Below are 14,979 nucleotides of genomic sequence, written 5' to 3' on the forward strand. Positions count from 1 at the left end.
ACAAGAGTGATGAGCATCCTCAGGATCAGCTCATCTCTCCATAAAGCAAGACAAAGTCCTTTGCAGAAGAATGATCATGTGTTTGTGGATGTCCTTAGTTTTATCAGCTGTTCTCATGTAAATGTCTAAATGCTGAGCAAAGAATATTGTTGGGTTTTTGTTTTGTGGTTGGGTTTTTTAATGGACGTACCTTAAGATGGAGAGAATTTGCATAGCCAAGTCTCTTACATATTTGTATTCAACTTTGTTAAATTGTGGAAAATTATTAACTTCTGTACATAGGCATGTTAAGCAGTTTGTCTCACTTTTGTCAAGAGCATGCAGTGGAGTTGCTGTATTTTATCCTTGGCTCTATCATCTGTTGTACTTATGTAGCAGAGGAAAGCAAAGAATTTTAGAGGTAAATTTGAGAAGGAAAACAACATTCAGTAACCTTACTGATGACCAGATGAGACTTGAAATAAAGGTCAGAAAGGCTACATGTCCTTGGCATTTTTCAGCTCTTATTTTAGCTGGCTGTAAAGGTGTGTGGGGCATGTTGTTGGTTTGTTTTTGTTTTTCTTTGGTTCTGCAAAGTAGATGATGCACAATTCAGTGTGCAGGACCAGACTCTCCTCTTCTCGTTGGCTCTAGGGATTTATTATGTGACGAGCTTTGCTGGAGTTACACAGGATTGCTTTGATGTTAAGAGCTTGCTCACTTCAGTGAGCTTGAGGGCGTAAGTAAGAGCTAGAAGAGAGTGAGGGAGTGTCCAGACAAGCAGTGCAAGCTTTTCCTTCAAGTCCCTGCAAGGTGCTTGTAAAATGGTGCTACACAAATGTAGTGTACGGAGAAAAAGGAGAGGGGAGGAGTCTGTGGTGAGTGTTGGTACAGGTCAGAAGATTATGTTTATTAAGAAAGAATCACTAGTGACTTTTAATATATGAATACAATACTGATCATTTTCCTCTGTTGTATTTTTAGGGTCTCATGACTCATTTAGCTTCTACATCGATGAAGCCTCTCCAGTTGGGCCTGAACAGCCAGAGACGGTCCAGAATTTTGTGTCTGTTTTTGGGACTGTGGCTAAAAAGCTGATGAGGAAGTGGTTGGCTACACAGACCATGAACTTCACCAGCCAGCTGGAGGCAGGTATAAGGTATTTTGATCTTCGAATTTCCACCAAGCCCAGAGACCCAGACAACGAACTCTACTTTGCTCATGGTTTATTCAGTGCCAAAGTCAAGGAAGGTCTGGAAGAGATCAATGGATTTCTCACTGACCACCCAAAAGAAGCAGTCTTCTTGGACTTCAATCACTTCTACGGGATGCAGAAATACCATCATGAAAAGCTTGTCCAAATGCTCAAAGACACCTATGGAAACAAAATGTGTCCTGCTATATTTGCCCATGAAGTCAGCCTCCAGTACCTGTGGGAAAAGGAACACCAAGTGCTAGTGTTCTACCACAGTCCAGTGGCTCTCGAGGTACCATTTCTTTGGCCAGGCCAGATGATGCCAGCTCCTTGGGCCAACACAACAGATCCAGAAAAACTGATTCAATTCCTCCAGGCATCAATCACTGAAAGAAGAAAGAAGGGCTCCTTTTTTATATCTCAAGTAGTGCTGACGCCAAAGGCTAGTACAGTGGTGAAGGGGGTTGCTAGTGGTCTCAGAGAAACTATCACGGAAAGGTAAGTTTCTGGTGGGTTACGTGTGCTGACTGTGCTGATTGTGTGTGTTGGTAATGTTGCTTTTCTAATGCCTTTTAAAGAAACTCCAGCAGATATGTTTCTTCCATGCTACTGTGGGTTAATCAGAACTTGGGCATAATCCTAAGATATTTAAAGAGGGACACATTGAAGGAGAAGCTTTTGTGTTGTGAAAGAAAACCTAGTGCTAAAGCCTAATGAGTTCTTATGGGATTGGCTTAGCTTTTTTTCTTTTTTTTTTTTTTTTCCTGAATGCAGGGTTTTCCCATTTGTTTTACTTTTCAAATGTAGTTTCTTACCACGAGCAATGAACATCTTGCCTCGGATTTCCTTACTGGATGTGGACAAATATACCTGAATGATCTAGATCATTTAGGTTTTTATTCATGCATCAGGCTTCAGGTATTGGGTAAATAATTTTTTCTTCATTTTGGCTCATCAGCAAAGCCTGACAGTGCAGAATTTGCATCCTTAACTACCTTTACAAACCTTCAAGATGAGTGGCTTTTCTCTCTGCATACCATCACACATTACATCAGGACACCATTAGAGTGAATTTGCCTCCTAACAGGCCTTCATTTGTCATACAGGGAAGAGACTGCAGACCACTGTTGTATACATGGAATACTGTGTTGACAGGCTATTAGTTGTTACGTTACAAAAAAAGCCATCTGTGCAAGACATGCATTATTTATACCATTCTGACTTTGATAAATCACAGCCAATTTTCAGGCATATATGTGTGACTATGTTCTTGACAACTTGGTAGGGAACCTGAAATGTAATGCCAAGACACAAGAGCTAATTTTTTTCTGGGGAAAAAAAAAAAAAAAAGGGTTGCAGTGTGTAAAAAATTTGTAGTGGGGATCAATAGCCTGCTAATGTTCTGCTCTCTGCATGGATGTGCCTGTGCCAGAAAGGTCTATTGGGAACACTGTCCCCTTCTTTGAGATGAATGATGCAGTACCTGTGACACTACACTCTGCAAAGAAAATATGCCTTATTTTTCAGAAAGGTTGAGCCATTTTTATGGCAGCTTTCCAAAGCGGCTGTTAACTTGAAAAAACAATGAAAAACTTTACCTGAAATGGTAAAACAGTGACACAGAAGGTTTTATAAGCTTGTGCAACTGCACTTGCTACTGTTTGTGTATCTTCCACATGTTTTGGTAGGCTCCCTTGGATTGGGGATCTCCCTTTCTGGTGAGTCTGAAGAGCACTTCTCTCTGCTGAAGTACTATTTTGTTGATGGATTTTACTGTTAAACGCTTACTTTGTTGTTCAGGGATTTGTTTTCCCTGGCAAACATCTTTCTAGTGTTCTTTAGAACATGAAATATCACAGTCAAGAAACTACCAGGTTCTTCTTAAAACTTGTTACATAGAATCACAGAAGGGTTTGGGTTGGAAGGGACCTCAAAGATCATCGAATTCCAACCCCCTGCCATGGGCAGGGACACACTCCACTAGACCAGGTTGCCCAAAGCCCCATCCAACCTGGCCTTGAACACTTCCAGGGATGGGGCCTCCACAGCTTCTCTGGGCAACCTGTTCCAGTGCCTCACCACCCTCACAGGGAAGAATTTCTTCCTAACATCTAATCTAAATCTACCCTCTTTTAGTTTAAACCCATTCCCCATTGTCCTATCAATACATGCCCTTGTAAACTGTCCCTCTTCATCATCAATGAGATAGCCATTAAAAAACCTTTTCTTCTTCTCTGGGTCATAATGTGCTTCCTTGAAGCTGTTTAGAAAAATAAAAAGTTCAAATGGATTCTGGATATGTTTGGCTGAGCTCTGAATGACTTTGAAATGAGCCTTTGAACTCCTAACTATACCTTTTCCTACAGCAAATGTTGAGATTATAATTAACTTGAAATGTCAGAAATAATTGGTCCAGAATACCTGGAAATGTTATTTTTTCCAAACAGCAACTGATTTTTTCACATGAGCCACAAGAGTGTAATCACATCTGCTGCATGAATACTTTTTTCCTTCTTTGTATAACTCTTAACCATTGCAAAAGAAACGGACCTTTAAAATTATCTCCAAAGCTATCATTTCGTCTTCCAGTTGTGGCAACTTCTTTTGAAATTCTACTACTTATTACCAAAATACCCTGCAGGAAGATACAGGCTTGGAATATGTGTTAATCCACAGAAACTGAGTTCGTATATTCAGTTAAGTGCTCTGAAAGTAACTTTAGCTATACTCAGAACTACTCCTCTTTTGATGATAATCCTGTTAAAAAATAAATAGATGAGCAATTAAGAGATGCAGCACAATTAGTAGATTTTACAGATTTAACATTAAATATTACATTTAAGAAATATTCCTTTGATATTTTCAAATAAAACCCTTAGTTGTTTCTTTTTTTTTCCCCATCTGTACAGTGACCATTTGCATTTACATATTGACTTAATTCTGAAAATAGAGCAGAGTTTAGGTCCTTTCAGATCCAGTAAAACATATCAGGTTTTGATCTCTGAAGGTGTTTGTTGCTCAGGAGATTATTTACAATTCAAAGTGCAATGGCAACCTGAGAGGGAGAATGGTTTCTCTCAGTTGCAGCATCTGTCAGACCAGGAAAACTGGAGGCAGACTCCATGCAGCAATCCATACTCCTTTCTGCTGCTTTGTAGCTCATGTTGTGAAAGAGCACAGTGAAATATTGCTCTGCAGCCAGCACAAGGTGGTTGGTTTAATAGCTTTTCATCGCAGCTGCTTGTGGTTGTGGGTGTCCACATGTTCAAACTGCAGTAGAGCAGTCTTCTAAGGTGATGCATTTCAGAAGGAGAAGTGATGTTATTCCTCATTTTGTTCCCCACAGCAGATATCCAAGTTGGGAGGTCCATTGTAACCTTGATTAGAAAAACCCCCACAGTTTCATGCTCCTAAGATTGAATTCAGTAGAAGACATACCAGGACTGTTTTTTACTGATAATGCTTGCTCACAGTCTTTGCTGCTGTCATCACAGATAATACTCTGTGGGACAATAATTTGAAAGAAGGAGAAATTATAAAGTTTTATTAAAGCTTTCTATCCTGCAGAAATGCAAGAGAAAAAGTCATTTCTCAAAAGCTTTTCATAGGATCACAGCTCAGCATTACAAAACTTTGACACAGTTTTCATCCTCATTACTTGAATGAGAAAAATCGCTCACATGCATGCATGATATGTTTCTTGGATTTGATGAAAAACTTGGAGGACTAACAATATGTTTTCAGGCTTAACATTCTGTCACGCACAGTTTAGATGCCAAAAAATACTCTTTGATTAGCAAACAGTATGTACCAAATGAATTACGTTTCCTGTGCTTATTGAATTAACTTCACAGTGAGGCATCTGCCTTTAGTACATCTGAAAGGTGGTTGTGAAACAACCTTTTGATGAGTAGAGCTGTTCTTCATAATAATCTAGTTTGTTTTCTGATTTGCAGTGAAATTACTAATTTTAGCTCTGACACTGGAGACAAGCATGATATTCTCTTTGTTGTCTCTGGGGTTGAATAGTATAGAAGATGAAAAATAGATCTCCTACAGAGGATGCAAAAATCCTGTGGTACTTTAAAAGCTTTCGAGAAATAGAAAATAAACACATACCCAGCCGATTGTCACTTGATTTCCAAATTAATGTCTAAGGATAATGTTCCTTCTAGCTCACACGTGACTAAATCCTTGCCCACCATGCTAAAGCTTCCCCCTTAGCAACCAAAGGAAAAAAAAAAATAATCCTGCACATGAAAATGAACCTTTGAAGTGGAGGCAAAGCAGCCACACCAGTGACAAAAGGGGTGGTAAGTAGGCCACAGAAGCTGTCTGGAGAAAAGCCATCTCTGGATGCAGTCATAAAATAAGCAGGGTTAGATTTAGCTAGCGAATAGGTGGATATTATATGAAAAATAATCCCTGAAGTTGCAAGTAGTGGGATTTTTGAGTCAGTTACTGAGAGTGCACTCTTCCAAGCCATATCTCAGCCAGCTGAATTTTTGAGAGTTTCTGTGTTGCTGGAAGAGTGGGATTTGATGATGTTTCTGATCTACACTTGGTACTGACTGATGTCATTCTTTAACTATTTTATGTGAAAAATAAAAACAATAGAAATGGTAGCTGCATTTTGCTAATTGTCTGGGCATCCTTCCTGCTTGGAACCTTGATGTCTGCCTCCATTATGGGCTGCAGGAGAGCAGCAGGCTCCAATGAGATGGTTTGGGTTTAGGACTCATCAGCCCCATAGCAGCACAAGTGGTGTGAGCTCTTCAACTGCTGAGAGGCAAGTAAAGACTCAGTCCCTCACTAATGAGTATGGTACACACATGCTTGTCCCTCACTGAGTTTGACTTTGTCTTTTTCCTTTTTTCCTTTTTTCCCCTTTTTTCCTTTTTTCCCTTTTTCCCTTTTTCCTTTTTTCCTTTTTCTTTTTTCATTTCCCCCTTTCCCCCTTTTTTCCTTTTTCCATTCTCTTTTTTCCTTTTTCCTTTTTCTTTTGTCTTTTTCCTTTTTTCTTTTCGTTTTTATTTTTCCTTTTTTCTTTTTCCTCTTTTCTTTTTTCTTCTTTTTTCTTTTTATTTTTTCATTTTTCCTTTTCTCTTGCCCCCCTTTTCCTTTTTCCTTTCTCTTTTTTCTTTTCTCTTTTCTCTTTTCTCTTTTTTCTTTTTTGACCCCAGAAGGCACAAAACAGTCATTCTAGTATATTACTAAGGAATTCAAAAGTATTCTGTGCAATCCAGCCAAATGCTTAGTATTTCTTTTCTTCCTCAAAGTATCCTTAATTACTTTTTCAGTTTTTCCATACACGAGGCAATCTCTGTGTTTGCACACAGACCAGCATCTATCTATCTGCCACGTCAACAGGCCTGCAACAGTAAAATTCCAAATGGGCTGTGTGTGTGTGTTCAGACTGATTTTGCTGCCAGGCATTCTAGTGGCATTTCATTGTTGGAGCATCTGTCTACACAAGGATTTTAGTATAGCCTTCCCTTGGGAAGTGCTGGTTGGTTGTGTCTGATGGCATTAAAATGCCACAAAATACAAGACCACAGGATTTTTTAGTAACTTTGTTAGGGAAAAGTATTTATCTACATACCTATTAGTAGCCTGTGGGATTTAGTCCAGAAAGGAAGTTGGCGTGGTGATCACCAGCTCAGTGACCACCAGCATTATTGGTGGCTTGGCTTTGGGACGTTTGTTTGGGGTAGTTGGCTTGGTGTTTTCTTGCGCGGGGTGGGGGTGTCTCACAGTCTTTTCCTCTATTTAGCGTGCTTGTAACTTTTCTCATATTATGCACCAAAACACCTGCTTGCAGTTGCAGTATATGCTGTGTGACCACTTGTAAAGATAGTATGTGAACCCATCATCACACTCTGAGCTGTCCGACCCTGCGTATACAGAAAGCAGCAAGTGTTTTTCTTCAGAAAAAGGAAGCGTTCAATCCCCCAGCCCTGCTGCTGTAAGCTGTCACTAACATCTACTTGTCTCAAAGATTTCATGCTTCAATCTGCACGGCTGCTGTAGTGAAATTGCAAATGGCTCATTAAGTCAGCTGGATTTTCTTTGATCCTTCTGACATTACTTAGATCACTGAGGAAACTCCACAGCTACTAGAGGCTGACAAGTGCTGAGCCCAGGGGAAATGCATTTGTTGGGGCTGGGCCTAGCTGCTTTTACTTCATTGTGAAGATGGGTTGGTCCATCTCTTCATTTATAAGGTACAAAATGACCACAGAGGTTTACACAAACAAGCCTCTCCAGATTTATTCACAAGGTGGCTTTCAAGCTGATAATGACTTTCTGTAATACAAAGACATTTAATACGAACTCAGCCAAACACAAACTCAGCAGGTATGACATCATCCATGTTTCTGTGTTGTATTAGCGCTTGCATGCTGCAAACCATTGGCTTCAGGATTGTATGAGTAAGTAGATCTATAGGCTCATCCTTTCTAAATTTTAGGAAGAGAAACTAAGCAGTTCTGGACTAACTAACGTGCAGTCACTATATGTTTGGAAGTTTGAATTTTTAATCTCCTATAGCTGCTCCATGGTTCTGGAATGGTAGGATGTAGATAGAAATTGTCAAAATATTCTTGTCAGTTCTTAAAAACCTGTTGCACCTGCTGTATCATTCCTGATGGATTTGGGCAATTCTCAGCATCCTCCAAGGCCTTAGAGGGCTTTCAGTTGTAATCTAGAGAGAATGCGTCCACAATCTCCCTAGAAAAGTCACCTGCATGTCCCCAACTTCTGCAGTGGCTATCTCCGCTTGGCTGGTAGGCTAAGGAAGCCTTAGCCACAGAAAGCCCCTGGGATCCATTGTCAGAAGGTACACCAAGCCTGCAATTAATTTTACTAAATGCTTCCCCATACCTACAAAGAAGTAGCCTTTGTGGACTGAATGAGCAATTAGGCATTCAGGCTGTAGCCAGAGTTGTGTTGGGGAAAAAGGTGCAGAAGAAGCAGTAAGGGATCCTGGCATCCTGGTGCCACATTTGTACAAAAGAAACAGCTGGAAGAGGGGGAGTGGAAAAGGACTTGTAAATAGGGAAGGCAGCCAGGCCAAAGGTCTTGGTGATGTACCACCTTCCGTATAATGGGGAACTTGCATTGACTATAAAAATTCCCATATTTTTCTTTTATTAAAACAGAGATGATAAAGTTTGTTCCCTAAGAATTCAGTGATGTTTGTGGGATGCAATGCAATTCTTTCTTAGGGAGCCACTGTCATTTTGAAATATGCTAGTTTGATACAATATTTTGATTTCTTTCGTTCTTAAAGCCCAGAAATATTTAACCTCATTTTATTGATCTTTTTCCCTACAAGTTTAGTCCTAGGCAAATGTTTCATAATTCCATTTTCTTCCAGGATTGTAGGAGTTTTGGGGTTTCTTTTTTTTTCAGTTGGGGTTTTTCGGGGGGGTTTTGTTGGTTGATTTTTTCTTTTTTTTTTTGTGGCTAAGTTGTAAACTTCATGTAGTCAGATATAATAAGAGTTTACCTATAATTATTATGATAACATTGCATGTATTGTCCCAGGCTGTACAGTTGTTTCAACAGAACACAGCCTATTTTAGAAAAATGACTTTCAGTATTTCTCTCAGACACTAAGAAAAATAATAAAAGACATCTCTTTAAGACACTGAATGATCATACAGTGGAATGTGACCTCTGGCAAGATTTTTATGTTGTAGCTGTTGATCTGAGAGTTTTTGTAACTAAGCAACTGTCATTCAGAATGTATTATATCATAAAACAGTATGAAGATATGAAGGAGACTGAATGGTTAGAGTGGAAGCCATGGTGAGATGTGGGCACTTTCCCACTGAAAAATTTGTCTTCTGAGCTATAGCACAAAGGAGGAACCTTACCATCATTTGTTTCATGGTGGGGTATTGAAACCTGCTTAATTTTGTCTTTCAAACAGCACCATGGTGCTCTCAGTTGTGCCAGCAACCACTATTATGCAGTAAATCAAGAATGAAATCAGATCTTGGGTGATGGGCTCCTTAATTTTGCAGTTGGAAAGTGAAGAGGGACAGCCATGGACCTTTATTCCTTTCCTACTTGGATTTACATACTCTGAAACTGGATTCTCTCCTTTTCCAGTGAGACTCGTTCAAATTACAGCTGTGAGGCAACGCTGTAATCCAAATAATTCCTACAGGTATGCTAGTGTACTGTGTTCCTTGATTAACCAGGAAGGGATCATTGTAGCCAGTGCATTCGCTGCCTTGTTTCCCAAAGTTTGAGTGGATATTGCAAAAAAATTGCTGCCTTCTGAGCAGGCTTTTCCTCAGAGCTAAGTTCATTACAGTTTGCCTTGGTTTTGCTGCTCAGCAGAAGAAAGCAACAATGGGGCCACCTCTCTGTTCCCTGCTTTAAGTGAGGAAGGTGCTGAAGCAGTGAGGACTCAGCTCCTCACCACCCTTCCCTGCTGTCTCATCTGAGCCATCAGCTGTGCCGGACTCTGGACCACTGTCCCTGCGTCAGGAGGAGGATCTGCCTTTGCTCAGGACTGCTGTTGTTGCATCCTTTCCTTAGCTGCCTTTCACCATCTCTCTCCTCCCATGTACAGTTTTTTACTTAGTTTTGATTTCTTCCTCTGGGCTGTTGCAAGCAGTCAGCACAGCAAGTGTCATTTCTACTTCAGCTGTATGTGCAGTGATGATTAGGATTTGGACAATTAAGATGAAATAATTAAATCTGAAACCAGAGCATTACCATCGACCTTTAAGGTTGCCACTGGGAGGAATTAGGGAAAGGGTGTTTTGTCCCCAGAGAGGCTGTTTCAGGCTGTCATCGAGTGTTAGGCAGACAGTCCTAAAGCTCATGGCTGAAAGGTCATCAAGGTACATGAGTGGTGTCTAAGGCCGGTGCTGTTTCTCTGAACAGTATGAGCATGTGGCATAATGAGTGTCTGTGCCCAGTTTGGTCAATCTGTTAAGCGTCCTTCTGCAGAAGGGAAAGGACAGGGCTCAGCCAAGAGGGGCAAGTAAGGTCCGTGCTGTGGGACTAGAAATGAGAGCCATGGTCTTGCCCTGCTCTTACACCAGGCACAGTAAGTTCTTCTGACCCTGTTGCTAATCTCAGCTCAGAGAGCATTTGGCTGATAATGATCTGTCTCAACTCGTGGTGTTTGCTGCTGGCTCCCTCTCTCCATCAGACAGCGTTTCAGTGCTCCTGCTGTCTGGCTGTGCTAGAACAGAAAAGACGTAAATCCAACTGAATGGTTTTGTTTTGGTGCAAAGCTCCCTCCTTTCAGCTCTGCAGTCTGAGGAACATTTATGGAATTAGTAATACATATGATGAGCATCTGGGGTTTTTTTCTTCTAAGATATTTCTCGTGAGAGTTATAGATGGGCTCTTCCTGGAAAAATATTTTCCAGCTCAGGCAGGACCTTTCTTTATTGTGTAGTAGCTGGAAATAATGCATTGGGTGGATTGACCACAAGGCTCAGTTGCTACAATTCATAGAATCAGAGAATGGTTTGGGTTGGAAGGGACCTCAAAGATCATCGAGTTCCACCCCCCCCTGCCATAGGCAGGGACACCCTCCACTAGACCACGTTGCCCAAAGCCCCATCCAGCCTGGCCTTGAACACTTCCAGGAAGGGGGCACCCACAGCTTCTCTGGGCAACCTGTTGCAGTGCCTCACCACCCTCACAGTAAAGAATTTCTTTCTAACATCTAATCTAAATCTACCTTCCTTTAGTTTAAACCCATTACGCCTTGTCCTATCACTCCATGCCCTTGTGAACAGTCCCTCTCCAGCTTTCTTGTAGGCCCCCTGCAGGTACTGGAAGGCCGCTCTAAGGTCTCCCTGGAGCCTTCTCTTCTCCAGGCTGAACAATCCCAGCTTTCTCAGCCTGTCCTCATAGGAGAGGTGCTCCAGCCCTCTGATCATCCTCGTGGCCCTCCTCTGGACTCGCTCCAACAGCTCCATGTCTCTCCTGTGCTGGGGCCCCCAGAGCTGGATGCAGTACTCCAGGTGGGGTCTCACGAGAGTGGAGTAGAGGGGCAGGATCACCCCCCTCGACCTGCTGGTCACACTGCTTTTGATGCAGCCCAGGACACGGTTGGCTTTCTGGGCTGCAAGCACACACTGCTGGCTCATGTTGAGCTTTTCATCAATCAGGACCCCCAAGTCCTTCTCCTCAGGGCTGCTCTCAATCCATTCTCTGCCCAGCCTGTCGTTGTGCTTGGGATTGCGCCGACCCATGTGCAGGACCTTGCACTTGGCCTTGTTGAACTTCATGTGGTTTGTACAGGCCCACCTCTCCAGCCTGTCAAGGTTCCTCTGGATGGCATCTCTTCCCTCCAGCGTGTCGACCACACCACACAACTTGGTGTCGTTGGCAAACTTGCTGAGGGTGCACTCGATCCCACTGTCCATGTCGCCGACAAAGATGTTAAACAGTGCTGGTCCCGGTACCGACCCCTGAGGAACAGCACTCATCGCTGATCTCCACTTGGACATTGAGGCATTGACTGCAAGCCTCTGAGTGCGACCATCCAGCCAATTCCTTATCCACCGAGTGGTCCATCCATTGAATCCATGTCTCTCCAATTTAGAGACAAGGATGTTGTGCGGGACAGTGTCAAATTCCCTCTTAGTAAATTTCTTGGCTTCTCTCCTGCTTACAGCCAGCATCTAGCATACCAACTGTGCAGTTCATCTCAAGTATGTCTCTTCTGAGATGCAGACTCACATCTGCTTTTTTTTTTTTTTTTAAGGTGGTGTGTTTTTTTAATCCAGGCCTATACTTCTGAACTCTTGTCATCTGTTAAATAATGTGTCTACTGATGCATAATATACCAGCACATTTGGTCCCACTGACACAGGCTGTACTGTCTAGCAGATCTCCTCCCGAGTCAGTGCTCAGTGGATCAGTGCAAGGTCTCTCTGTGTGATCTTTGACACTTGATAGGAGGCAGATGCTCAGCTAAGGCTGACCATCAGCGTCTGGTGTGAGAGGTCTGTATGAGGAAGGGGACTGCAGCAGCTCTATGGTGAATGTGCAGCTTGATCTGTGTCCCTCAAGAGGAGTGTGAGCCACCACAGGGACTGTCACACTCAATTCATGGCTGACATGACAGGTCTGCATTCCCTTTTTCCAATGGAGCAGAGTGGTCCATCATGACTCCATGTCATGCTGAAGGAGGAAGGAATGACCTCTCTTGGCAACCTCTCTTCCCACACCTCTTGAGTGGATGGACTGCAAGGCAGGGACTGGGAGAGCAAAGTCGCTCCTACTGTATGAGAAGATCAGGTTCAAGACCACCTGAGGAACTTGAACAACTTGACAGAAGTCTGCATGACCTGATGAGATGCATCTCAGAGTCCTGAGGAAATTGTGTGATGTAGTTGCCAAGCCACTCTCCATCATATTTGAAAAGTCATGGCAGTCAGGTGAAGTCCCTGGTGACTAGAAAAAGGGAAACATTGCACTTGTTTTTACAAAGCGTAGAAAGGAGGACCCTGACACCTACTGACCTGTCAGCCTTCCCTCTGTGCCTGGGAAGATCATGGAACAGATCCTCCTAGAAGCTGTGCTAAGGCACATGGAGGACAGGGAGGTGATTAGAGACAGCCAGCACAGTTTCAGCAAGGGCAGGTCTTGCCTGACCATCCTAGTGGCCTTCTCTGATGGAATGGCTACCTCAGTGGACAGGGGAAGAGCTATGGTTATCACCCATCTGCACTTCTGTAAGGCCTTTGACACAGTCCTCCATAACATCCTTTTCTCTAAATTAGAAAAATATGGATTTGATGGATGGACTATTCGGTGGATAAGGAATTGGCTGGATGGTCACACTCAAGGGTCTGTTTTGGGACCAGTACTGCTTAATATCTTCATCAATGACATAGTGGGATTGAGTGCAAATTTGCACATGACACCAATTTGAGTGGTGTGGTTGACACACTTGAGGCACAGGATGCCATATTCAGAGGGACCTGGTCAGGCTCAAGAAGTGGACGCATGTGAACCTCATGAGGTTCAACAAGGCCAAGTGCAAGGCCCTCCACATGGGTTGGGGCAACCTGCAGTATGCAGTATCAATACCGGCTGGGGCACAAAGGGATTGAGAGTAGCCCTGAGGAGAAGGACTTGGGGGTGTTGGTGGATGAGAAGCTCAACATGACCCAGAAATTTGAGCTCAAACCCCGGATAGCCAACCATATCCTGGGCTGCATCAAAAGAAGCATGGCCAGCAGGTCAATGGAGATGATTCTCCCCCTCTGCTCCATTCTGGTGAGATCCCACCTGCAGTACTGTGTCCAGCTCTGGGGCCCCCAGTACAAGAAAGACATGGAGTTGTTGGAGTGGGTCCAGACTAGGGCCATGGAGATGATCAGAGGGCTGGAGCACATCTCGTATGAGGCCAGGCTGAGAGAGTTGGGGTTGTTCAGCCTGGAGATGAGGCGGCTTTGGAAGACCTTATCATGGCCTTTAAATACTTAAAGGGGGCTTATAAGAAAGATGGGGACAAACTTTTCAGTAGGGCCTGTAGTAATTGGACAAGGAGTGATGGTTTTAAACTAAAAAAGGGCAGATTTAGACTAGATATAAGGAAGAATTTTTTTACTGTGAGGGTGGTGAAACACCAGAACAGGTTTCCCAGAGAGGTGGTAGATATCCCATCCCTGGAAACATTCAAGGTCAGATTGGACAGGGCTTTGAGCAACCTGATCTCGTTGAAAATGTCTCTGCTAATTGCAGGGGAGTTGGACTATATGACCTTTACAGATCCCTTCCAACCCAAACTATTCTACGATTCTATGACCTCTTTGTTATGGTGTGTCTCAACCAAATACCTATCCTGGCTTCACTCCAGGAATATTTTAGCTTATTGTTGATGCAATCCCTTGCTATATTTTTACAAGCTATATAATGCATTTTTTAATCTACTTTTTCCCTGATGGTCTGTGATATGATTTGTTTCATTTGTGGTATTGAAAGCCTAGTTCATCAGTGTCGAGTTCTTATTAAATAAAATATGAGATCAATTCAGAAGTTACCAGTATTACTGGAAACATGAGACTTCTCACAATGTCTGCCTATTTTTAGTGCTGATCAGAATCACTAAGAGCTCTCCAAATCATCAAAACATTTGTGTTTTTAAAGCTAATTTGAGATCACATCAGTGGTATATTGGTTAATATTTTATTTCCTTTTTTAAGAGTTTGGTCTACAGCTGTTAGTTTTGTTCGATGTGTCAGCAAGTGCATGTTTGTGTAAATTGTTTCAACCCTGCAATTACAAAACCATTTGTTCTTTTTCCCATTGCTGCAGCTTTTTATTGAAAATTGCAGATATCTTAAAGTCTACTCTTCTTTTTCAGGAATGCATCTTTCAGTATTTTTCTCCAGGGAGTAGTCTATTTTAACAAAATAGTATGTGTCAAAACATTTCAACTTTGTACTTCTGTTAATTCTGTCTTGTCTTCAGGTTTGTGTTACAATGTTAATTACAATATTTAATGCTGTTTCTATATTCGCAGCTTTTCATTTTTGTATTCAGAAATAGGTTTTGAAGATTAGATGATGAGAAAGGCCAACATTTTGTGTTTGCTTTCTAATTTGAAACAAAATCACATTTTGAAATGCTGGACTTTCTCACAGAACAGCAGTTCTTGGTTTCTGGCCAGATCTATTTAATACCAGAATGTGTGTCCTAGCACTGCAGTACCCGGCTTTACTTGCCCCTCAATATCGCTGTTGATCAAGTGACAGTCTGCAGACAATATCATACTTTTTTTCTCATTCCTAATGTCCATTTTAATTTTGCTT

The 14,979-nt window shown here is 42.2% G+C and overlaps 2 protein-coding genes across 2 annotated transcripts in view; both read left to right on the forward strand.

Moving 5' to 3' along the window:
- Positions 1–14,979, forward strand: part of RPL37 (ribosomal protein L37) — a 350,006-nt gene that overhangs the window by 209,808 nt on the left and 125,219 nt on the right. The gene's annotated exons all lie outside the window — the stretch shown is intronic.
- Positions 1–14,979, forward strand: part of PLCXD3 (phosphatidylinositol specific phospholipase C X domain containing 3) — an 88,687-nt gene that overhangs the window by 58,225 nt on the left and 15,483 nt on the right. The window contains exon 2 of the mRNA XM_075740819.1: positions 964–1,672. Coding sequence (XP_075596934.1) covers positions 964–1,672 — 709 coding nt within the window. The remainder of the gene's footprint in view (positions 1–963; positions 1,673–14,979) is intronic.

This window comes from Balearica regulorum, chromosome Z (genome assembly GCF_011004875.1).
Source record: "Balearica regulorum gibbericeps isolate bBalReg1 chromosome Z, bBalReg1.pri, whole genome shotgun sequence".
Classification (NCBI taxonomy): Eukaryota; Metazoa; Chordata; class Aves; order Gruiformes; family Gruidae; genus Balearica; species Balearica regulorum.